This window comes from Columba livia, chromosome 22 (assembly GCF_036013475.1).
Source record: "Columba livia isolate bColLiv1 breed racing homer chromosome 22, bColLiv1.pat.W.v2, whole genome shotgun sequence".
Taxonomy (NCBI): domain Eukaryota; kingdom Metazoa; phylum Chordata; class Aves; order Columbiformes; family Columbidae; genus Columba; species Columba livia.
Window position 1 is genome coordinate 5,634,887 of NC_088623.1, and position 25,679 is coordinate 5,660,565.

Genomic DNA, 25,679 nt, shown 5'->3' on the forward strand with positions numbered 1-25,679 from the left:
TGCATTCGCTCACTCGCCCAAATAAACGACCCACAAGCTAAAGCTCTTCATTTTTCCTAACAGGTTAATTAGACTTTTAATGATTTATTGCTCAATCTGCAAGGATTAATATTGCATTCATTAAAAATCATTCATATACAAAATAAACCTCTCCCTCCCGGCCGGACGCTGCCACCCCCCCCCCCCGGGCTCCCCCCGCCCCGACATGGCTTGTACAGAGATGGAGCCCTTAAGGGGGACGGGAAAGGGGGAACTGTGGCCCCCAGCCGGGAGACGGGGACCGTGACCCCTGCAAAGCGCAGGCGTCCCCCCTGGAGAACGGGGGACACGGTCTCGCTCCCTCCCCACGGATGCCCATCCCGGCTCGCGGAACCCGGCACGAGCCCCCTGTGTGGTTTTGGGGGTCCTGGGGAGGCAGGTGACCCCCAAAATCTGTGGGGAGGGCGGGCGACCCAGCGCCGGTCCAGGAGGGGACCGGGCAGGGCAAGAAAGAGGGAGAAGTCAAAGGAGAAGGAGCAGAAAACAGGGTGATCAAAACCACGAGCGTCCCTTGTCACATCATCCTATCCCCGCAAAGGAGCTTTGCACCCCCGGGGCAGCGGCACCCCCAAACCTGCCCGGGGGGACCCAGCGGGCGGCACAAGAACAGGACCCACGGGACGGGGGGCGAAGGAGCAGCCCCCGGTCCCAGGTACCACGGCAGCCCCGTTATCCGCGAATGGGGAGCCACTCGGGGCTGGGGGAAGAAAAAGGTAATTTGGGGAAGATAAAATAAGCCAAGAGAAACCTCGTTGGGTTGCAAGGAGCTTCCCCCAGCCCGGGGACAAGCTGCGAGAGATGGGAAAGAGAAACACGCCACGGGTGAGGATGAGGAAGGGGATGAAGGAGGCGATGAGAGGCTGAAACACGGGGAAGGGGGAGCGATGGGGAACCGAGGGCTTTGTGCAGGGGCTGTGGTGCAGAGGGGTACGGGGAAGGCTCATCTCTGCATCCATCTCATAAAGGAAAACAATGAAATACCCCCCAAAAATAAACCCCAGACACCCTTAAATCCACCCCGATGGGAAACGGGGCGGCTGGGACGCAGCGAGCACCCAGACTGGGCAGCCGCGTCCCCGACGCTTCCCCCGCTTCAAAACATCTCCTGAAGGAAACAAACGTCTCAGAAAGGAAAAGAGGAAAAACAATCCAACAAACAAATTGGTTTTAACTCAATTAAGGTGCAGTTTGGCTAAAAATAAAAAACCAAAAACAAACTAGGAGAGATGAGGATAATGCTGGGTAAGCGACCCCCGTCCGAATTCAGATTAGCACCTGAAACGGTGAACTTCCCCGCCGGACCTGGCTGGGCCACCAAACCTGGCCCAGCGGCCACCAAACCTGGGCCACCTCAGCGCAGGGGCCACTGGCTGGGCTTGGGGACAGTCACCGATTCGCGAGGTGGCCAGCAGGTGCCACTCTGCTCCCAGTGCTGGGAGCGGTGATCTAGCAGCTAAAACTGGGCTCTTTAAGGCAATTTAGAAGTTGCAGATAACCCACACAAAGAAAAGAATATTAAAAAAGGGTAAAAGAGCATCTCCGGGTCTGCGGGGATCCCAACCGAGACCAACGCGGGCTGGGAAGGTGGGACATGGTATAAAATCGCTGCGGGAATGAAGTGCCCTTGGCATGAGAGGAGCCAGGGCCGGGCTTCAGCCACATGAAAGCGAGAAGCGAACCCCAGGTTGTCTGCCAAGACAGAGACATGATCATGTAAAAGGGTAAAATTGAGAGGGGAGAAAGGAAAAAGTGACCTTAAAATCACACTGATAAATCTAAAAACAGGTTCCTTTGCTGGTTTGCAAATAAAAAGGTAAACGAAAATAAACATGATCTTTAAAAATAATCTCTCTAATGTTGCCTTGTGTGGTCTGGTCCTTCATGGGTATGGTCCGTCAGTATCTAGGAGAGAAGGGAGGGGACAGTGAGGTGCTTGAGGTGTCCCCAGGGCACCCAATGGGTGGGACACGGCGCTCCTGGCCCCCCCAGCACCCACCTGTAGTAATTGGGTTTGAAAGGCCCGTTTTTGTTGAGTCCCAGGTATTTGGCCTGATCGTCCGTCAGCTCCGTCAGGTGGGCGTCGAACGAGGGCAGGTGCAGGCTGGCGACGTACTCGTCTGGGGGGGGCAAAGAGGGGATCTGGGGGCTATAACGGTTGCACTCGATGATCTTGAGGGTCTTTTCCAACCAGAATGATTCTATCCTAGAACTGTATGGCACAAAAAGTGCCAGGGCACCGCGCTGGGTCTGAACAGGCTGTCCTTATCCCCCAGCCCCACGGATTCACTCCCAGCTCAAGCCTAAAGCAGAGCTGAGCCCAACCCGGGTGCTGAGCGGGGCTGGGTGTGCAAAGGGCTGCACTAAAACCCCTGGAGCGGGTAAAATGCAGGATAAGAGACACCAGCCACGCTGCAAGAAAATAAATCTACACCTATTTTAAAAGCTGTCGCCTCTGCCGGCTTCCCTGAACTCCTCCTCTCCCTGCCAGTTTCGTCCAGCCCAGATTTGGGGTTCTCCTTGCGTCCCAAACCGCTGTGCCCCCCGCCAGCAGCACGGGGGCCAAGTGGCTCTGGGTTCCCGTCACTCACCCATCTTCTTGGGCAGCAGGTACACGTCCTGCTTGTACCGGCCCTCGGGAGCGTTGTAGAGCTCGATCAGAGCCAGCGCCTGCAGAGAGCACAGGGGACACTGGGGACAGTCAGGGACGGCCAGAGCTCTGGCAGCAAACAGTTTAGGAGCCTGAGGGAAGGGGGCAACCTCTTCCAAAATGCCTGGGAGGAAAGGCTTCCACCCCCGGGTACGTCGCTCTCTGGACCAGAGCAATGGGGATGAGCTGCCACCCAGCCCATCTGCAGCACGTGGGCTTAACGACACAGTGAAAACCAGAGCGTGAGGATGGAGGGGAGCAGCTCTAATTCTCTTAAACCATCCAGCTGCCGTCTCACACAGAAATGGATGGAGGGGAGCTCTCCAGCTGGCAGAATCGCTCCAAAAACCACAGCAGAAATGAAGCTGCATCCCCCCGAGTGTCTGTTCACGCAGCACAGACCCAGGTCCAAAACACGGTGTGGGGATAAGGAATTCCCCAGCCATCCATCCCCCCACGTTTCCAGCCCAGCGCCTTTCTCCCACTGCTTGCAGACCCAAAGCAGCACAGCCAGCACTGACTGCAGAGCGAAGAGCCGAGCCACATTTAATCATCGTTTGCTTTGGAAAAGGCAGAGTCACAACACACAGTGCAGGACCTGAGCCGGGTCCCCCGGCTGAGCCGGCACCGGGGAGCATTTTAACCTCCAGGTACCCAAAACTCACCCCAGGGTTTGTTCTTTTTAATGATGTAGAAATCAAGAGTCCAAAGACAAAGCAAAGCTTAAACCTGCACTAGGGGAGCTCTCCAGTGGCTTACAGGAGCTCTGCCACAAAGCCCGGCTCATTTTAAACTCTCTCCCAGCTGTACCCAGAGCAGGAAGTTCACACCGTCATCAAGTCCACCCCAGCCAAGAGCTGGTGGCTACGGTGTCACTGGTGCCACCCCGAGCACCCAACTGACCGAGTGTCCCCAGCTTCTTCCAACCCATGCGCACCCCACAGCATACGGACCTGCGTGGTGGCTGTGATGGACAGAACGAAGGTGGGAACCGTGGAGCAGCTCAGGTTGAGCAGGCGGCCCTAGGAGACAGCAGGAGGAGTTTGCTGAGAGTTTGCCCCCGACACCACAGCGAATCACATCTGGAGACAGGAGACACCTCTACCCCCTCCCTGGGACAGGGACAACCCCAGCGCCGTGACTCAAGGGCCACCTGTGTGACCAGAGGGTTCAAACTCTGCCTCAGTTTCCCCACTATTTAAGGCCGGGAGATTCTGTGGTCCCCAGAAAGAGCCAGGAGAGCTGGCGTGGGATGAGGGGACACCCAGCTCTCCCTGTCAGACAAATGCCATCTCCTGGCTTGAAAGAACACAGCCAGATGGCACCTCTGTGGCTGCGTATGGTACGTGACACCTCCTCTGCATCAAGAGAAGGAAAATTAAAAAAAAAATAAACCAAGGAACCCTTTTCCTAAGCTCTGAACCTCCTCCCAGTGCCTTTCCACCCAGGTAAATCTCTGTTACAAACTCTGGCCCGCAGCGGTTTCCCGAAGCGCCGTGGCGGCACCGCTCCCTGCGCACCTCGGCCAGCAGCACCACCCGCTTCCCATCCGGCCAGATGACGTGGTCCACTTGGGAACGGACCCGCTCCCAGGTCAGCTCCGGGGTCCGGAGGCTGGTCTGCAAGAGCAGGAGGAAGAGGAGGAAGAGGATGGAGTGACGGCGGGAGGACGGTGGGGCAGGCGCAGCCATTGAGGCGGCAGGACTCACCACATCGATCTCAGTGTTGGAGTGGCCCATGTTGCAGACGATGCAGCTGTTCTTCATCCGATCCAGGTGTTCTCTGGTCACCACATTCTTGTTCCCTGCAGAGAGGCAGAGATGAAGGCAGGGCACTGACCATCCCCAGCTCCCCAGAGCCCTGGAGACATCCACTTGGTCACAGCTGCTCCTTCTCATCCCGCCCCAAGGCTCCTCCACGACCTTCTCCATCCCTACCTGTGCAGGTGATGACGACGTCCACCTGACGGATGACTTCACTCAGCTTCACCACCCGAAATCCGTCCATGCTGGCAAAAAAAGGGGAGAGGGACCACGATGAGGAGGAGAAACCTGTTTCCTTCTCTGCCGCAGGCCAGAATCACCCACACACAGTCAGACAACCCCCCCCACACCCCCAGGGACGCCAGATGCAAGAGGAAGAGCTGTGCAAAGGATGCGGCATCAAACCTGCTCTCACAAATGTTGGAGGAGCCGGGAAATGTGTGGAACATCCAGATAGCCCTGAATAAACCCTCAAGCATCCTCCCCCAGCCAGCTGGTGCAGGTACCCAGCGCCTCGTACCCCACGAGCTGCCCCAGCTCTTCCCCACCACTAGCCCAGCACAATATATGATCCCCAAGATGAGCCCCAGATCCCCTGGCTCTATTTCAGCCTCTGGCAGGGTTTTAAGGAGGCTGGAGAGCGGGTTAAGAGACACTCACAAGCAGCACGTAACATCTTACCAAGCTTGCAGAGCGCAGATGGGGTCGATCTCGGTGACGTAGACGATGGCTCCCAGGGCTTTCAAAGCGGCGCAGCAGCCCTTGCCGACCTGCCGAGGCAAAGCGCCAGCGTGAAGCTGAGCACAGGACACGCCGAGCGCTACAATCCCTCCCCAAAACAGCATGAGCACGTCCCAGGCTGGGAGACGCTGGTCCTGGCCATCTACCCGATGCCAGGAGCAGCTCAGCGACGTATGAGGCGAATGGCACTTCTGCCACAAGCCCAGGTCCCCCAAAACCAGCACCCCCCCAGCATGGCCACCAGCTGGCAGGAGCTTCCCAAAACCACCACGCTCACAGCATCGCAGGAGCCCTTCTGAGCTCTCCTCCCCGAGATTAAAGCCAATCTGGATGAGCATGAGCTTCCCACACTTGCTTTTTAAACCAAAGGGTTTCTTTGGCATTCAGAGCTGTCCTGCACTGATCAGGGATGAATCCTCCATCCCACTCCCCCCGAGCTCCTGCAGCAGCATCTCTGACCCCATCCCACTCCTCACCACACAATTAAACTCAAGTCCGGCTCTCCACGCCACCCCCCACACTAACACCCGCCTCATCTGCACCCTCCCATGCTCAGCCCCGTTTTCTGACCACCAAGATGCTGCTAGGCAAGAAACATTTCCAGAGACACCCTCACTTATCACCCAGCTCAGGTCTACTGAAAACAGCCAAGCAGGGCAAAGCGGGACTGCCACCCAATCCAAAGGGGAAACCAGCACGAGGGGAAGGACTCCCTGCTTTTGAACAAGCGCAGGAAAACTCAGGACAGACCCAGGAGCCTCCAACTGGAGGAGCAGACGCCAGCCCGGAGCGCTCGGGTGAGAGCGGAGCTGGGCTCCGCCGCTGCCTTCAATACATTCGCAAGCGTGTTCCTGCCGGGAAGAGCGTTTGCAGCTCCTGCCAGGCCCTTCGCCGCGCGGGAAGATCAACACCCACGCGGCCAGCGCACAGATGGAGGGAAGGTGTCAGCTCCCAGCTCCGCGCTCTCCCAGGGCAGAATCAGTTACAAGTTCGCGATGCGATTCCCCTCTGCCAGAACATGATCCACCAGCGAGATGCAGCCTGTCCCTCCGCCTCCTCTGTCACAGGCTCGGTGACAGCCGGGCTGGCTGCTGAACTCGCTCCAGGGACAGCAGATGGGAGCACCCATGGGTAGTTAGAATTCAGGCCAGCGTTCCCAGCAACTGTGTTTGCAGCCCAGCTAATCTGCAGGCAAACTGGGGAATCTGGTGCTTGTTCCCCAGCCTCTCAGCAGCAAAAATTCCCTGGTGATCGCTCACCGGGTTTCATCTACTCCTCCATCAAGGTCTTTGCGCGGGGGAGAAGTGGGACTCACCTCCCCATAACCACAAACCACCACTTGCTTCCCTCCAAACATGACATCTGTGGTCCTCTTCAGGCTGGGGGACAGAGAGAGACCTGTGTTGGGATTAGTCCAGCGCACACCGCTGACGGCACAGGTCCTGCGAGCACAACGCCGCAAACAGCCGGGCTCTGCTCCAGAGGAGCCGGGGCCAAAGCCACCGGCGTGAGAGTGACAGAGGGGACAGGCAGGAGGGGACTCACCCGTCCAGGATGGATTCCCGGCAGCAATACAGGTTATCGAATTTCTGTTTGGTGACGGAGTCGTTCACATTCATGGCTGGGACACACAGCTTCCCGGCCTTGGAGAGCTGGTACAGCCTGGAAGGGGACAGGGCTGGGTTAGAACAGAGAACAGCAACCCCATCAGAGATCTCCAGATTGCCTTCCCAAACCTGCCTGTGCACGCCGGTCACGCTCTCCTCCACAATCCCTCGAATCTTCTTGAATACGTTGGGGTATTTCTTATAAACCCAGTGGGTCAGGTCCCCACCGTCATCCAGGATCTAGAGAGGCAAGGAAGAGCATGGGGCAGTCAGGCTGCTGCTGCGAAAAGCACTCGCTGGGGACAGGAATGGGAAAAGAGATGAAAACCATCTGCAGGCACCGAGGGGAGAACAGTCAGGCAGAGGAACGAGGGTAAAGGCTCCTGGAGCCCTTGGCAACAGCAGCAGATGCCCAGCAGCAGCCCCCGGGAGGGAAGGGCGAGGAGCAGCCATGAGCACTGCACCGAGGAGGAGGAAGGGCTGGAGGAAGGCTCGTTACCATGTTGGCCTGCCAGCCGTCGATGTTAACACAGCGGTCAATGCACCACCAGAAGTCATCCTCCGACTCCCCCTTCCAGGCAAACACGGCAACACCTACAGGAAGAGAAGCATCCTTGGCATGTGCTGAGGTTGGCAGAGCTCCCTCCTGCTTGGCCAACTCCGGAAAACCACAGACAGGAGGAACGAGGGGCCGTGCGGAGATCAAACCGCAGCCCACAACAGCATCAGACCTGTTTATCCCTCCCTAAAAGATATTTGGTCCAAACCAACCCTCAAACCAACCGTCTGGGAGGAGGGGCTGGAAGGCCCTGCGGCCCCAGGCTCAGCCAGACCAGGGGAGGTTGAGGTTGGATTTAGGAACAATTTCTTCCCCAAAGGGCTGCGGGGCATTGGAACAGGCTGCCCAGGGCAGTGGTGGGTTCATCCCTGGAGGGCTGGACAGACGGACATGATGTTCTCAGGACATGGGGCAGTGCCAGGGCCGGGTTATGGCTGGACTCCATGACCTTGAGGGGCTTTTCAACCCAAACAGTTCTGTGATTCTACAACTCTACACTCACCGGCTTCGGCCAGGGCGGCCGCCACTTCGTTCTGGGTGGAGTAGATGTTGCAGGCGGACCAGCGGCACTGCGCCCCCAGCGCACACAGCGTCTCGATCAGCACCTGCGAGACCCGGGGCAGCGGTGACGGGCACAGCGCGGAGCCCCCAGCGCCGCGGAACCCACCAGCAAACCAGAACATCTGTACCCAAAACTGTAGAAAAACTAGGAGGGGGAACATGAGGTGGCTCTTTGCATCTGTAAAAACGTTACGCTGGGATTAAACGCATCGGCAGCCGTTCAACCACAGGATTGCCTGTTATATGTGCCGTTTTCTGAAAGTTTTGATACTTAAGAGAAATGTCATCTTAGTCCACGGCCATCACACCACGTAAATCGGCAGCTTTTAGGAAGCCACCTACCTGACTGGCCGTGTCATTCAATAACGGGATGTCTGAATGGCATCGTGGTTCCTATGGGAACTTGCTGGACCAAAACTGAATTTTACAGACGGCTTATAACTAAAAACTTTACACTAATAATTCTAACATTATTCTGCATGGCTTTTCATTGAAATTCAAGTATACAGAAGTATACAAAGAACCTGTTTCTACAATATTTCTCTCGAAACTATTTTTTCTAAATAGTGACCAGTGTGGTCACTTATGCTGATTGCACTAAAATCCAGTTTAACATCTACACCTTCTTGTTTTCCCTGGGGCAGCAGAACCTTTCCAAGATGCTTTCACAACAGTGAAGGTGACTCCTCCAATCGCCCAAGGCTGGGAAACTTAAGCAACTTCCTTTCTCTGGGGTAAAATGGGTCTGTCCAGCCCAGACACCCCAAAAACGCAGCTACTCACCGCGGTCTGTGCTGTGATGTGGGTACAACCCACAATTTTAGCTCCAGCCAAAGGTTTCTCCCCTTGAGCTCGTTTCCTGAGGGAAATCAGAGCAGACATGTCTGCAAAAAAAGGGACAGAGAGAAAGGTTTGAACGATGGCTCAGTCCAAAGGCCCCTGTCTGCCAGACCTGGGCTCTCACAGCCTAAATCCAACCCACAGTTTTTGCTACAAGAGTTGGGGAGACAACTCATCTCTGGCCTGGTAGGGCTGTCCAAAGTGTGATCAGAACACCAGTGTCATTTGTCACTTGACAAAGACACATCACAAGACCAGAGAGGTCTGGGACACGACGGGGACAGTCAGCAGCCCCGCAGAACAGCGCTGGGAAGCAGCACCTAAAGAAGATGCGAACGGCGCTGCCGCATCTCCAAACTTGCTTGGAACATCCCTGGATTATCTTCCCCTTCGGAGGCTTTGGCAGCGTGTGTGTAAAAGGAGCACGAAAGCAAAGTTACCCAATCGCCCCGCTGGAAACAGCAACTCGGCTGCCCACGAGCCCCCGGGGAAGGGGTTGGGACCGACAGCTTTCATGTCCCCAAAGGCATCGCGAGATAATTTTGCCCATTGAGGTTTCTCATCCGAAGCCACCAGAACATGAACCCTGCAAGAGCTCTACTGCTGGTAGATAGATGCCACGTGTCATTAACATTTGCTGTCACATCCAGCGACTCCCCGTGTCATCTGCCGATTCGGGGGGCAGAGATGGGGTGTCCCAGGCTGCGGTATGAGCCATGGGAATCACCAGCCCCAGCTCCTGGTCTCCGGAGAACACGGCGCAAGCCCCTCGCTCCGCTTTTACCTTGCTCAGCGATCTCGATCTCCCGGCGCCCAAATTCCGCCTGCTTGATGTTCTTCACACAGAAATTGCTGCTGCCCTTGGAGTTGGTTTGCTGCTTCTCGCGAGGGGACACCTCGTCGTCCGAGCTGTCTGTGTAGGACGCAGCTACGGCCGGGAGAGGAACAAACGTCACAAACGTCACCCCCAGACCAGGGACCTCCCGCCCTTTTGCTTCCACACACACACTCATGCTTCAAACCACAGGAAAAGCCAGAAGGAATTTTGCACTCTTATTCTCTAAAACACCCCAGAGATAACAGGGTTATCAACTGATAACCAACACCTGAGCTTCAGGAACTCCCAGAATTATCCCCTCCGTGGCCCTGTGCAACACAGCAGCGCGGAGCATCCCGACGTGCGGCGGCACCAACGCTGGGTTTGGGAAAGAACCGCACACGGAGAGGGATCCTGGCACCTACCGGAGCTGTAGCTGTCGGTGGAAGACTGCGAGATGGAGCGGGACAGGGACCGGCGCCCCGTCTTGGTCGGGAACTTGGTGAACTCCTGCATGTCATCTGCAAACTGGATTTGCTGAGAAACACAAAGAGAAATGCTAAATGAGCGGGTCAACGCCATCTTTCCAGGTTATTCGGGCCCGTGGGTCCCTTCAGTCAACCTCGGCCGCTGTAGTCGCAGAAATGGGAAGCGGCAAACGCACCAAGGAACAGATTTGTGGCGACAAAAATTAAACCCCCACCTCTTCCCGACCATCTCTGTCACCAGCTTAAAGCAGATTGAACGCTTAACACCTGAAGATACAAAAAGCACCCAGCAAGGCTCAAAACATCCTCCTTAACCCACCTCTGGCTCCCTGAGGCTCCTCCAGGAAAGTCAGACGGCTTGTACAACATAAATACTGTGCAGCCCTCCCGACAAGCTCCAACAGACCCTGTCCCAACCGATTTCTGCCCAAAAACGCAGCAGTAAGAGAGACGGGGTGGTCCCGGTAGAAATTCTGGTGCTTCCAGGCTCTTCCCCAGGAGCGGAGCATCCCGCAGGTTAAAAACACAGCACGGCCTTCCAAAACCGACACCAAAAGCAAGGGGAAAAAACCCAGCGAGAGAGAACGTTTCAACAAAAGTAGTTGACATTGCATTGGCTTTCAGTCTCCTCGGCGTTACAGATGTTTCCATTGTAAGAGAAGCCCTAAAACAGCCGCCCCTCCTTCTTCTCTCGGCCAGAGGCAACTCAAGGCTCTGGCACCTACCGCCAGCTCGTCACATTTGAGCGCATTGGGCCGAAACGAGGGGAAAAACAGCCCCAAACTGCTCAGCTGCTGCACTCAGCCCCAGCAAAAAGCTTTTATTGTTGCTTCTGCAAGAGAAAGACAACGGAGATGAAAGGGAATTAGGAAAAGCGGCCGCAAATCCAGGCGGACACCCCCTCCCCGGCACAACGACCCCGACGAGGAGCCTCTTCCCTCTGATCGTGTCGCTGCGGGATTTAATTTTGCCACTTAATGGGGATGAGACTCATGGCAGGGAGTGGGATTAACAAAGCGTCCCCGCAGACCCAGGAGACCCCCACAAGCACCCCGAAGAAATGGAGCTGATGGAAGGGGACGGGCTGTGGCGGCCTCGGGGAGGGTTTTCCACACCACCACGAGCCCCGAAGCTCCCAAAAGCTTTGATGAGGGAAATAGTCTTCAAGGGGAGAAGAATGCAACTATTTAGTTGAGATGAGCCGTCCCAGGAAAGAGGAATGTGCATAGCCTGGGGCCACCAGCACCCTGGCTGGTACCAGCACCGGAGTGGCCAGCAGGACCAGGGCAGCCGCTCAAATCCTGGGGTCACTTTTGGGCCACCCAACTCATCAAAGCAGAGGGTGTGAACACGCTCCTGGCATTAAAACAGCTCGACGTGTTAGCGGAGGAATTTTCTCCATCTCAGGGAAAGGTTTCCAGGGAAGAGGCAAACCCAGGAGGAAAAGAAAGCAAACACCTAAGCCAGGCTTTGCTGCTCCGGCCCAGGGCGCCGGTGGGACACGGGGACCCCGGGCCAGGGCACTTCCCTGCCTGGACGGTCTCGGGGAGCAAAGCTGGTTTGGGATGCGATGGGAAGGAGGTGGTGGGGCTGCTGTGCCCCCCGCCAGCCCCACGCTGTCCCCACAACCGAGACCTACCAGTCACCACCATCCCTTGGGGTGACCGGCCGTGGGGGCCGCGCCAGCTCCAGGCACGGTCCCACATTTTAGGAGCAACGGCAGCTGTAGAAATGCTGGGTTTGAATTCGAGGGGTAAAAATAAATAAATAAATTTAAAAATCACCACTAAAGAAACCCAAGTGCTGAATTACCCACAGTAATCCCCGCCGTGGCTTTACCAGAGCTCAGCTGAACTCCGCAGCTTAGCAAAATCTGTCCTGGCTAAAATTATCATCGAACATTACAGGCAGCTTCTGAATCGAATGAACCGTTCGCACACGGAACCCCCGCTCCGAGCGCGGCAAATTAACGCGGCGTCCGGCAACCAGCCGGGAGGAAGATGAAGGAGGCCGGCGGGCCGGCACGGCGACCAGTAACGCGTTACCTGCCACGTGCCGGGCGCTCCAGCTGCGCTAAGGCAACGGGGAAGATCTCGTAATCCCTCAGCTTGTCACCAGAATCTGAATGAACAGCATCCCCGGCGAGGCGGGACCGCGATGGGACCGTCCGGCTGCGGAGAGCGCGATCAATCCCAGCCCAACGCCAACCCTGCTGAAGCGGCTTTTCCGAGCGGGTGGAGCGCAAGGGTTTAAGAGCGAGGAACAATATTTTTTCAACTCAGCAATTTGCGACCGAAGAGGCAAAACAATCCAGAACTGATTTATCTGCACAGAAACAGAGCCGGGGGGTTTTCCAGCATCGCTGCCTCCTTACAGGAGATGGGGCTGGGGTCTCGTTGCTGTGCAATGAGCAGCTCCCTGCGGCTACAGAGCGGTTTTTGGGAGATGTCCTGCAGGAAAACACCAGGATGCGACATCTCCTGCCAAGTTCTTGCACGGTCACACCTGCCAAGCCAGAAGTACATTCTCTCCCCTTGCGAAACCCAGCACGGCTGTGCCCGTTCCCACATGGATCCAACTCTTCCCAACAACGGCCGCTCCTTTGCAGCCACAACCACCCCAAAAAGGGTCAAATATGGTGCCTGGGCCCCTCCAAAGCGAACACCAGCCACTTGCCCGGTGCATCCCAGAATCACCATGAAGCTAAAACTCCGCTTCACCAAGCGTTTCCCTACGTTATAAGGCACCTTCCCATACGTGGGCACGTTGGCTGGGCATCCCCGAACCCCCACGTGCCCCCAGCGCATCCAGCCTCATTGTTTAATTACTACAACATGGGAAGGGCAAGCAGACCCAGAGCTGGGCTGCCACCATCCGAAGGAACCGGCGGCTCGTGACCGCGGGCGGGTGACCCGGTGATTTATCCTGCGTTTTTCCCCAGCAGTCAGGCTGAGAGCAGCTTTTCCAGCTTATGAAGTTCCTCCCTCCCGTCTCCGACCTGCAGAGGACTTTGTAAATCCAGCTGGATTTACCTCGGGCACAGATGAGCCAGGCACGTCCCTCTCACGCTACACAACCTCACTTTCCATTTCAAAACTCTTTCTATCCGCAGAACGGCTCCAGAGAGGATGCTCGAGCTCCTTCGCTGTGCTATGCAGCCCCAATCGCATCCCATGCAGCCTCAGGGGACAGCAACGGAACGGGGTGCAGGAGGAGGAGGGGGGTTTGGAAAGCATCCACCAGCTCACAGCCACCCCAGGGGACACACGCCGGCCTCCTTCACCAAGGGGAACAGACACGTGCTGGGATCAGCTCCAGGCATCTTAAACCCCCAGGTTTGCCTTAGCAACCCTTTTTAATTATTATTTTTCACCAGGGACAATGCGAGCGGTGGCACATCCAGGGCAGTGCAAAGGAAGCGCCCTTACAGCCACTCGTGTCCCGGGGTGACACGGTGGGACAGGAGCAGCAAAGCCCCCAAACCCTCCGGAGATTCCCCCCACATCCGCGGCCGTGACGACACGATGGCCCGGGGAGGACCAGCAGAACGGGAGCGAGCACGTTCTGCCAGCAACGCAGCCACCGGGAAAGCAAGAAATATCTCTGTAACCCACTTCTGCCCTCCCAGGAGAAAGCCTGGAAGGACCCAGGGCCCTTTCCTCTCACTGCAGAAAGCCAGCGGCAGAGACCAAGCTTATTCAGGGCAGCCAGTTCCCCTTATTTCACCTCCTCTCCCCAACAAAAACTCCCTGGCAGAGGCTGGGAGGGCACTGCCGGTTGCCCACGCTGCTAAGGCAGCCCTGACGTGACCTGTCTTCTAAGTTCATCATTTCTTTGTCATTCCTGGATATTCAGCCAGACTAGAAACGCTTTACAGCCCAAAGCAGCGCTCGTCCTCTTCGCCAGCCCCACTCGCACATGAGGCACCACCAGCACCTCGCGCCAGGGCCGAGTTTTGCAGACCTGGCGATGGAAACCTTCACGCTCCCCGGCTCCAAACCCCGAGGACTTGGCATCTGCAGAAACACCGTTTCTTCCGGGGAGCTGCGACTGGTTTCTCAGGGGGATGCGGGTCCAGATGAGTTCACACATTTCTAAAGGACTATGGCGCCCAGGCCACGCAGCAGCGAGGGAGGGAGGGTCACCCCAGGGGCTCAGGGCCCTTCAGCCACGCACCAGCGTTTAAAACAATAACATAAAACAACCAGCGTGAGGCTCGTTGTGATAGGACAAGGGGTGATGGTTTTAAACTAAACGGAGGAGATTCAGGCTGGACCTGAGGATTAAATTGTTGGCCCTGAGGGTGGTGAGAGCCTGGCCCAGGTTGGCCAGAGAGGTGGTAGATGAACCATCCCTGGAGACATCCCAGGCCAGGCTGGACGGGGCTCTGAGCAACCTGAGCTGGTGAAGATGTCCCTGCTCATGGCAGGGGTGGGATGGGGAGCTGGGGAGGCCCCTCCACCCCAAACCGTCTGTGACTCTATAAGGATTGACGGAAAAATCAGTGCTGAATTGAGTACCCCCAGCTCGCAGAGGGTTCACCGGGCAGGTTTTTCCCCATGGAGAGGCAGAGACCCGCCTGGCGCTCGCCCCGAGCAGGAGCCGCAGCCAAATCTCTGCCTGGAAACCTTTACACCGTTCCTGACAAGGAAATAAAAGGGCACGGAGGTCCTGGCAAAGTAAAGTGGCCAAGCCCTGATACCAGCCGCCCTCCTGCACCGCTGGGCTGGGCAAAGCACTGGGGAAAACAAAGAAAATAAGAAAGTTCCTGTGAGTACAAGAGAAGAACTGAGGATTTTCCACACAAATCCCAAAGCTCAGCAGAGAAGAAACAGCAGAAAAGAAACAGGCCCATTGCAAGGGTTAATAAACCACCGCAAGATTTCAGTCATCGTGGGAATCACTGTTAAAGGGAAAATAAACAGAAGGCGGGATTAAATGAAATAAATGTGATTTTGAGTGCCCAGCTGTTAAATAGTAACCGGGAATAACTCCTGCCTTATAAACACCTTGAGGCCAAAGGTGCCTCCAGCAACAGCACCAGGAAAGCTCCGCGAGAGCGGACGCAGCGGCGAGTCCTTGGACCCCAGGGACACAGGCAAAGGCTATTTTATCATCTCTTTTATCATCCACGGTGCCCACACCAAGTGTTTGGGCAACAGGAAAACTGGGATGAATCGGTGTCACCCTGCTACCATAGCACGACAGGACCGCGGGTTAAGTTACCTTGCAGCAGCTTGTGGGACGAACCGAGGACCAACGGCCTCAAACAGGCACATGGAAATGTGTGCGTGTGTGTTGTAGCTGATAGGGAATCAGCTTTAATTAGCATCGATTTTTACATTAATTAGAAAACTCCTCTACAACCGCAGCTGTGCGACACCAAGGGAGCGCTCGGAAGCGCTGTCGGAGGGACAGTAAAGCAGCCCCTGGGTGTTTTGGGGAGGAATGGATCTGCCCAGCACCCCGGGTGCCCCAACTGCCCCCTTTTCTCCCCCAGAACCAACCTGCAGAAGAATCGCAGCCTTTCAAGACCTCTTTTGGTCTTTCAAGAGACCGATACAGCAAACGCCATCCAGTTACAGCCACCTACACTTGAACGACTCCATCCCTGCGCCGCAGCTCTAAGGGAAATACCCAGCAGGATCGGCATCGAGCAGGAGCTGCCAGTTTGTGTAATAATATATCATTATGTCAGGGAATACAGCTGTGCAAGTGGAAACCTGGAATTACATCCTCTGCATGTTTCCAGCCCTGGCTGACCCCCCCAAGCCCCTCGCAGTGGTATTTCCACAAACACATCACCAAGAGCTGCCTATTTCTCATTTACCAATATCCTCTATTTTCAGCCCTGGAAAATGCTTTGGTTTTGATGCATTCAAAGACAAGGCAGGAGAGGAAGCCCAGGCTTCAGCTGCTCAGAAGAACCGTTATCCAGATGGACAAACATCACCCTCCCGGACACCGACTCCTCGTGCCGGAGCAAAGCCAACCCTTCCTGCAAACAGGGTTAACTCCATTAACCCCCGTTCTTTTAATTGGAGCAGGAGAGATAAGTGACGTCCTCACGGCGATGGCGAGCTCAGGGAACATTGGGAGAAGGGGCTGGTTAAAGGAGGGAGTCATAGGCTGCTCCAAGGTCAATAGGGATCAGCCAGATGTTCACACTCCAAAACATGCCCAGGTTGGATGTAAAACTTCTCCCTGTGGTGCAAGAACGTGTGAAATCTGGGGCTCCCTGCGGGGAGGCGAAAGGAGGAGAGACCGAAAACAGCGGACGCAGGTTGAACCTCACCCCGGGTTATCTGGAAGGAGGAAAGCAGAACATGAATTCCAGCGAGGCAAAGCCCCGAGGACGCTCCTCTGCAGGCTGCCCACCTCCTCTGTCCCGGCAGGGGCCGTTCCTGCGCCCACACCTCGCAGATAAACCTGATCCCACCCAAAATCTCGGCTCCTTCGCCAGGTCCTGCCAGCAACCGCCGGCTCGGCAGCCAAGGGGAGACCGAACCCACCTCCGAGGCCGGCGGCCGCCTCACCCCAATTACAATGCAGCCTGTTTGACGAGCTGGAACATCATGTCCTCGGCCACCTAAGTTCTTTGGCTGTCACCAACCTGAAGTAAACAGATTCTGCAGCAGCAATAAGCTCGTTACCAAGGCCACCGTATTGATCTCCAAGTGTAATTAAAATTCACAGTTCAAGCAGCCCAATGCGACAGGGGCGGCTTCCGAAAGGCGTGAATAGCCCCGGCTCCCGCGTTCTCAGGGCAGGGAGCCCACAGGGTGAGGCTCAAATAACACCCCAAGCGGCAGTTTCTCTTTGGAGCAGCAACCAAGATGCCCCAGAGCACCCACTCCCTGTAAAATCGCAGAATTGTTTTGGTTGGAAAACACCCTCAAGATCATCAAGTCCAACTGTTCCCCCAGCCCAGCACTGCCCCATGTCCTGAGAACCTCATGTCCGTCTGTCCAGCCCTCCAGGGATGGTGACTCCAGCACTGCCCTGGGCAGCCTGTTCCAATGCCCCACAGCCCTTTGGGGAAGAAATTGTTCCTAAATCCAACCTCAACCTCCTCTGGTGCAACTTGAGGCCATTTCCTCTCATCCTGTTGCCCCCCTCGAGATCACCAACAAAGACATCAGACCTGGCCCCGTGCTCTGCCCAGGGTTCACCAGCCAGGCTGAGATGCTGCTCAGCCCAAGGCTGTGGTGCAGACCAGGTTCAGGCACTGGCTGCTGAGAGTGACCGAGTCCCCAGGGCTTTGCCAAGGGGCTCCAGCGTACGCCGCTGAGATGGTGATGAGATGCTCCTCCTCCGTGGGGCTCCCCAACCCTCCACAGCAGCCCCCAGCCCCACACGGATCCAACCCAAGGCCCCATGGAGAACGAGAGGGGTCAGGCACTGCACAAGTGTTGGCACAAGGTCCTTAGCCCTGGGATGATCACCTCAAGTGCCACCAGCACCATCCTCTGAGTGAAGGCGAGTCAGAGTCCCCCAGATAAGCAGCTCTGATCAAAGGGCTCAGCGGGAAACGCAACGAGCCCTCAGCAAACGGAGAACGTCGCCCGCAGGAAACTCCTGATGATAAAAGACACGAGCGTATCTCTTGAAGCAGCGCCGAGCCCCACACCTCCCCTGCACAAACACGGGACCGGGCGCTCCGCGGAGGAACCGTGAGGACGGGATCCTCACCGGCAACACCCTGCGTGCAACCAGCGGGTTGATCCAAAAGGATCCAAAAGGATCAACTCCAGCCTGGCCTTGAAAAGCTGGTTTCCTGAGAAATAAAGAAAACCCCAACAAAACAGCCTTAACCTCAAGCAGGGTGCACAGGAACAGGCTCCAACATTTGCACGGGCTGCAAAGTGCGGTGAAAGCTGTCCAGGTCCCAAAGAAAGTATTGTGGTAGGCTGGTCCTCAGCAGAAAACAAGCCCATGTTTTTGGGAAAGGCCTAAATAAACACGGAGGCCGTGCCGCCAGCCGCCTGCCCGCGCTGCAGAGCTGCTGTCACGGGAAGGACGCTCCGCCAAGGAGAACCAGCGCTGCTCGGATGGGTGGTCTGACACCCACACCATCAAAACACAAGAGGTGCTTGTGAAGGCTGCGGAGAATGAATATCCAACTCCTTTTCCATCTCCGTTGGGGTGGAAATCCAGCCTACCTCGTGGGGAGAAGAGAGAAGCAAAACCCACTCACCCTGGGAAGCCAATTTGCAGATGGTTGTGTCAGCCTCACCTCTAAAATCTCCGTTCTTCCTGCTCTCCACTTCAATAACTTAATTAAGCATCTTCTGGCCTTGCAGAGGCGCTGGGTGACAAGGACGGGCCTCCCTTCTGGACAGCAACGAGACCCTCCCAAAAGCCCAAGTGATGAGAAGGACCCAAGAACTATTTATTACAGAAATAATTACCTTTCTGTCATCTAATATAGCACCACCTGCCTGCTCCTGCCCCCAGTAAATCATCTCTGTTGCAAACACCCTCATGATTTGCTCTCTCCATGGGTCAGGGTACAACCAGCTCAGCTTTTCACCATCTCACCATAGCAACATGTTCACTTTTTCAGGTTTCCCCGCACCTCAACAAGGCCAAACCCATCCCAGGTGCTCCAAACAGCGAAGGATGAGTTGTTCAAGTCACCCCAGCCTGGACATCTCATTATGAGAAGGAAAAACTGCAGGAAGAAGATAGAGAGAGGAAAAGAAGAGAGGAGTTGGGCAAGGAAGCAAAGAGGGACGAGTGCGTGGTGTCTGGCTGAACAACTGGCAGAGGAGATGGTGGCCGGTGCCCCGGACAAGCTCACAAAGGCAGAGAGGATTTATGAGCAGCCCGTCTAAGGGATGGAATTAAATAGGAAAAACGAGCGACTCCCGGAGCTCAGGCAGTACAAACAAGGGCAGTCTGAAGGGGAAGGGGGTTTATCAGCACCCGGCTGGGCAGGCTCGGGACTGAGGAAAACGGGGCAGAAAACACAGATCTGGGAAGGGGCCGCATGCGAGGCCGGGGAGCAGCAGCCTGCAGCAAGGTCAGGCACCGCGGCAGGACGGCGGCTCCGCAGGCACCTGCGAGAACCAGCCGTGGAGACGGTGCTCCAGAGGGACCCAGCCCTCCCCGGGGACAGCAGCTCCCTATGGGCTCCGTCCCCCCTCCCCAGGGACAGCGGCTCCCTACAGGCTTCATGCCCCCTCCCCGGGGACAGCAGCTCCCTATGGGCTCCGTCCCCCCTCCCCGGGGACAGCAGCTCCCTATGGGCTCCGTCCCCCCTCCCCAGGGACAGCAGCTCCCTATGGGCTCCATGCCCCCTCCCCAGGGACAGCAGCTCCCTATGGGCTCTGTCCACCCCCTCCCCAGGGACAGCGGCTCCCTACAGGCTTCATGCCCCCTCCCCGGGGACAGCAGCTCCCTATGGGCTCCATGCCCCCTCCCCAGGGACAGCAGCTCCCTATGGGCTCCGTCCCCCCTCCCCAGGGACAGCAGCTCCCTATGGGCTCCATGCCCCCTCCCCAGGGACAGCAGCTCCCTATGGGCTCCATGCCCCCTCCCCAGGGACAGCAGCTCCCTATGGGCTCCATGCCCCCTCCCCAGGGACAGCAGCTCCCTATGGGCTCCGTCCCCCCTCCCCAGGGACAGCAGCTCCCTATGGGCTCCATGCCCCCTCCCCAGGGACAGCAGCTCCCTATGGGCTCCATGCCCCCTCCCCAGGGACAGCAGCTCCCTACGGGCTCCATGCCCCCTCCCCAGGGACAGCAGCTCCCTATGGGCTCCATGCCCCCTCCCCAGGGACAGCAGCTCCCTATGGGCTCTGTCCCCCCACCTCCCCAGCCACCCCCATGCCAGGCAGCGCAGAGCTCCGCTCGCTGCCACCGCAGAGCCGCACTGCTCTGCATCAGCATCCCCCGCTGGGATTCCACCGGCACCCACAGGGGCACAGCGCCCACCAAACACACTGGCCACAGCTGCACCGGCTCCCTGGGGCATGGAGGTGCCACATAGCTCACCCCCCCAGGAGAAAATTGAATGTTTTAAGCCCATTTCATGCTCCCATGCTGCTGCATGAGTAAGCAGATCAGTCTGCAGCATCTGTCTGTCTGTCTGCCGGCACCCAGGTGTGAAGGAGCTTGCGGAGGGCGATCCCCACGCGACAAGGACGCAACGGGGACCAGGTGAAGTGACAGACGGGTACAGCGCTTGCCAAGCCCCCCCTGCGTTGTCACCCATCTCCAAGGACAGTGGCGTGTCCTGCCTGCTTGGTACCACCCGCGGCTCAGCCGGGAGTTTAAAGCTTCACCGACCAGCCGACGTGGATTCGGAAAAGCAGCCGCAGCCAAGGGCACCGACGGGCTCCAGGGAGGCAGCACAGCAGATGCCCAGACACAACGGAGACCTGGAAGGGCACAACCTGCCCCTGAGCTCCCCCTTCATCCCCACACCTGTAATTCACTTAATTTGGGCAAAACACAAACCTCAGTGCTTCCAGCCCCCCCCAGCAACACGAAGGCACACGCGCTGGAGACAGCCCGGGGCTCAGCGCCGCTCACCTCTGCATGGAAAGCTCCCACAGCCAAAGAACCGCCTCGCTCTGACCAAAGCTGCTGTTATTTTGCTGTCAGCCCGATTTCCCAGAAACTGCAGTGAAAAAGGAGCTTCGGCAGAGCCAGGCAACCCCAGCTCTTGGGGGAAAACCACCACATTTCAGTAGAAAGGCTACAGCTCCGTTCACCTTGACTGCGCCGGCTCCTACTTAAATCCGGAGTTGATCATATTTAATCTCTTAATCTCTTACCTCCTGCTGTTTCACTTTTTCACCTTAAACAAGTGACTGACAAGAGAAGGAGACACAAACGTCAGCGATCCCCCGGGCTGGCTGCGCAGCCGGGGCTCGCTCGGCTGCCCCCGACGCAGCGGCGAGGACACCGATGTCTTCACAGCACCCGCGGGGCCGACGTGCCCCCAGCTACACCGGAGATGCTCCCCCAGGTCCCAGCTGGGCTCAGGGCCCTTCCCCTGCACTCTGGCACCTTCCCCGAGCAGCAGCACAAGTTAAGGCTCCTCTCTGAAAAGCCGTTCGGCGGCAGGTCACACGGAGGAGACGGAGCCTGCGCTAAGCTTGGCCGCGTTCCCACCCTCCCCATCGCCAAACGCCTCCTGCAAACTGCATCGGCAAAGTTCAAGGAGCCTAAAAACGCAGGGAGAGAGCCGCTCCGGCAGCACGCTGCAATTTTTTCCCTACCTCGGTGCTGGGAAATCATCTCTCGCAATCATCATCGCTGGCCTCTGACCACGCTGAGAGCTCCCGGGGCAGCGAGCGCAAAAGTCGCTTCGACTTGAGTCGGAACAGAAAAGCGTTTTAATGGTTTAATTGCGATCCTGCTTCGAAGGCTGAGCTGGAGGCACTCAACGTCTTATCTCAGGAGGGCAATTCTCCCTTCCCCGTCCTTTTATCCTTCTGCCAATGCCTCCGCTATTACTGAGCGCTATTCGCAGTAACTAGCCAGGCAAGGAAAACTGTGGCCCGAAGCATTTTGTTCCTTGACCTCAGCCACATCGTACACTCCCCATGATCTCGCTGGCGTTATCAGCCTCAAATGTCATGTGCATGTCGTTCTGGGCACCTTTAATACCATCGCCCAGCCAGGACAGGCTGCAGCAGCCACGAGTCTGCCTGTGGCTCCTCATGCCGTGCGCATACAGCAGCAAATTCGAGGTAATAACACACCCCACAACCCCTGAGACACGAGCAAACTTTGTCTCTGAGGATGCTGGATCAATTCCCCTCTCCACGTACACTGCATTTCTTTTCATGACACATATTTTGGCCCCATAGGATACTTCAGGATTAGTGGTTTGCTCCCTGCTCTCAGACCAGCCAGCCGCAGCCTCGCACTGCCAGCTCCCCAGCCCTGAGAAACACAACGGTAACGAAAAGGTAAAAAACAATCCCTGAGTTTGAGCTGCACTGAGCCAGAGGACGCAGATCCCAGCTCCGCATTCCTCTGCTCCTTCCTCCAGGCTACGTGCACAACCCGGATAAACAGGGTCGGGGTGCAGGGAGAACCTCCAGACCCTGCTCCCCGGCAGCAGCCAGGAGCCTGGCCGAGGAGAGACGTCTGGAACGCAGTGACCCACTGGCAGCCCCCCCACGGGGGTCGGACGCTCCCCTAATCCCACCACCGGCCACGGGAGGCAAGAGAGATGCTCCCCCCGAGCAGCAGCACATTCGCATTCGCTGCGACTGCTCTGCCTTTGCGGCTGCAGCCCCCGGGGGAACACGATGTTCAGCACAGCGGGGACCTCCGGCCGCAGCTGCGCGGATCCGTGCGGCGCTGGGAGCACAAAAATCGGCCTCACTGTCAGGAGCGGGACTTCAGCGGCACATTACCGAACCCGGCAGGTCCGCAGCGAGCCAGGAGCACAGGTCTCCACGTGCTTCCCCATCAAAAGGCCGGTTACCCGAGTTAGTGGGTGACACGAGAACAGCAGGGAGTGGCACGGGGACATCTCGGGAGGTCCTGCGAGAAGGTCTTCAAGGATGAAAGAGGTGACTGGAGCTCAGCGCCGGGGCTGCTCCAGCAGCCTCTTCCCCAAGCCCAAACGCATTCCCATCCACATCTCCAGCAGAATCCCAACCCCAAAAAGAGTTCGGCGCGCCAAATTTCCTCCTGCTGCCCTTCAGAGTGACCTACAGTAGCATCTCCAGGTCACTGCTGCCGGCTCGTCCCATTTAACAGGTCCCCCTCCTCTGTTCCCACCACAGAGCACTGTCACCTCCACACACACCTCCAAACACAAGGTCCCCTGACCCACTCCCCCCACCTTACCTGCCTGTCCCCTTGCCTGGGGTCACCCTGTCCCCAGACACCCCCACACCACAGCCAAGTCCCCGCGCTGCTCCTTGGCTTTCCCCCCAAAAAAAATGGACCAGGCCTGACCCCAGTCCCCCAAATTGGGGCACATCTCTCTCACACACCCGGTACCAGCCCATCAGCGCCAGCCCAGGGCCGTGTCCCAGTACAGACCCCTCTCTCCCCAGTACCCAATCCCTCCCCATTCCACCCCAAAATGGGCCAACATCCCCTTTCAACCACCTCTGCCCCCAAAGCTTGGTCCCAGCCCCCTCCAAGCCCCGTACCGATTTCCCTCTTCTCCCCACAATGGGGACAGTCCCCCCTTTCCCAGTCACCCCCAAACTGGACCAGTCCCTGCTTTCCAGGCATCTCCCCCCGAACCGGGGGCTGCTCCCTCCGAACCGGGGGCTGCTCCCCCCGAACCGGGCCGGCCCCCGCCGGTACCGGTACCTTCTTGGGGGCCTTGGTGACGGTGGCCATGAAGGAATATTTCTCGGCGTCCTCCACCTCCTTGGCCTGCTTCACCCCCTCGCCGCCGGCGGGCTCCGGCACCGACATCCTGACGAGGAGGAGGCGGCGGGGCGGGCCGTGGCCGCCCGCGGTACCGGGCGGGGCGGGGCACGGCGGGCAGATAGGAGCGCTACCGGTCGGGCTCGGTTTAAGCCGGCTCGGCTCGGCTGGGCCCGGCCGGTGCCGCGGCGGACACTCCGGTGCCGCCGGCTCTGCGGCGGGACTGCGGCCGCCGCGCACGGCGCCAGGGGCGGCCCTGCCGTGACGTCAGCGCGTACTGACGTCAGCGCGCACCCGCCGGGCAAGTGAGGCCGGATGGCGGCGGCGGGAGGAAAGGGCGCGGCGCCGCGGCGCCCCCTGGCGGCAAGAGGCGGGGATTGCGCGGGTGGGCGTGGTCGGTGGGCGTGGTCTGGGGCGGGGCAAGGGATAGCAATGACGGAACAGATTTAGGTAAATTGCAAAAGATAAACCAAAAAAAAACCCAAGGTTTTTCTGGAAAAAAAAAATATATGTTTGTTCAGGGGAATAGTTAAAATGGGGACATATAAAATAAATCAGGGAAAAGTATTAAATCAGGAGGGAAATAAATAAACTGGGGGGGAATAAATTGGGGGGAAAACGTAAAAATTCAAGAAAATGGAGAAGTCATAGGAGAAAGTGAAATGACAGGGAAGGGGGAGGAGCGGGACACAGCCAGGCAGCCCGTGGGAGAGGGACACGGGGTGTCCCTCTGTCCTCCCCATGCATGTGGTCTGTCTGTCCTGCCAGGTGTCACCTCCCTCCCGGCCCCACCCATGGGTGCTCCCCCACCCTGCCCGAGCATCCCCCCCAGGTCCGTAGGGTCCCCAAAGGGGCTCTGGGGACAGGCAGGACAGCAGCAGCACTGCCCTGGGGACACCCTGACCCTGTCCCTGTCCCCAACCCCCACACAGCCGGGGTCAGGGGGTCCAACCCCTCTCGGCCTTTTTGCTTTCCCAGAGGCATTCCCTTAAAAATAAAAGCAGGAAAAACATCAGCATTTGGGTTAAAACCCCCGGGGGAGAGGACAGATAACAGTTTTTAACCAAAATCGCTGTGTCTGGCCACAAAACGGCCTCTGGCCACCAAAATCCTCCAGCAACTCCTTGGCCAAACCCCCATCCCAGCCTCGCTGTGCCCCAGAACCGCGGCCGGGGGCCCTTTCCGGGCGTCTCTGCCCCGTCAGCAGCTCTGCGGGTGCCCGCGGCGGCACGGGGGGGACACCGGGGGGGACAGAGACCTCTTGGGGCATTTAGGGGGGGTCTTGGGGCACTTGGGGCGTCTTGTGGCACTTGGGAGGTCTCAGAACACTTGGGGGTCTTGGGGCACTTGGGGGTCCTCAGGGTGCTTGGAGGATCTCAGAGGCAGCTGCTTAAGATACAAACACCCACTTTGCACCCTGGGGTGGAAAGACACATTTTTGCTTTTTTCTTGTATTTCCCATGTGTTTTTACAGGTTTAGGCTGCCTTAAGCAGCTGGGGGGATCAGGGATGAGGGGGCAGGTATTGGTGCTCTCCACATCCACCCCCCCAGCAGCCAGGGACACTCACACCTCTGTTCCTCCGAGCTCTACAAAAGCATCAAACTGCCTGGCCATCATTCCGCTCCAGAGTTAACACCCTGTCCTGTGCAGCCGGCTTCCACCTGGAGCTCCCTGCAGGGCAGGGGCTCAGTGCCCCCAGCACCCCCAAACCCAGGCAATCTGCCTACCCCTCTGAGCAGCTTCTGACCTTAAATACCACCCCCCAAAAATCCAACCATAATGACTGTGGCCTGAAGCCGGCGGGATATATATAGGTCCCACTTCCCTGGGAAGGGGATGTGGAGCTGGGAAACCCCCGGCTGCTGCTGGAGCAGGGGCGGGGGGGGAAGGAAGAGCTGGGCTGAGTCAGCCCCCCCCGAAAAATCCTGGTTGTCAGCAAACCCGACACCCACAAACGGCCCCATCCTGCCCTTCCCGTCCCCCCGGGTGAGCGATGGGGGGGTTAACCCTGAACCCCCCAACAGGACACCCCCGTGAGCGCGCTGGGGGGGCTCGGGTGGCATGAAGCCCCCTCACGCCCTGGGTACCCCCGGGGATGCTGGAGCCGTGTGAGGGGAGTGGATTCGGGGCTCCTCCGTTCCTGGAAGGCAAAGGGGATGTGGGGGGGGCGGGGGGGGAGGAAATGCCTCTTTGAGTGCTGCCTCTCCAGTGAAGTGCTGCAGGAAGCTTTGCCTCCAGCGTGTTTGCTCTGACCAGCTGC

General features: G+C 57.7%; 1 protein-coding gene across 3 annotated transcripts; it reads right to left on the reverse strand.

Moving 5' to 3' along the window:
* Positions 1-46: 46 nt before the first annotated feature.
* On the reverse strand, positions 47-23,675 carry AHCYL1 (adenosylhomocysteinase like 1). Of its 3 annotated transcripts, none has more exons than XM_065038879.1 (17): positions 23,358-23,675; positions 10,000-10,111; positions 9,542-9,685; positions 8,701-8,801; positions 7,859-7,961; positions 7,297-7,391; positions 6,931-7,037; positions 6,736-6,852; positions 6,506-6,569; positions 5,131-5,219; positions 4,624-4,694; positions 4,396-4,490; positions 4,207-4,305; positions 3,640-3,708; positions 2,628-2,706; positions 2,036-2,156; positions 47-1,941 (listed from the first exon to the last, which is right to left on the reverse strand). In XM_065038879.1, the coding sequence occupies exons 1-17, from the start codon at positions 23,463-23,465 to the stop codon at positions 1,935-1,937; spliced, it is 1,581 nt and encodes a 526-aa protein (XP_064894951.1). In that variant the 5' UTR covers positions 23,466-23,675; the 3' UTR covers positions 47-1,934. The 3 variants fall into 3 exon arrangements, with proteins under 3 accessions (XP_064894951.1, XP_021153990.1, XP_064894950.1); XM_021298315.2 differs by lacking the exon at positions 23,358-23,675 and adding an exon at positions 20,846-21,103; XM_065038878.1 differs by lacking the exon at positions 23,358-23,675 and adding an exon at positions 20,601-20,763.
* Between the last annotated feature and the right edge of the window lie 2,004 nt (positions 23,676-25,679).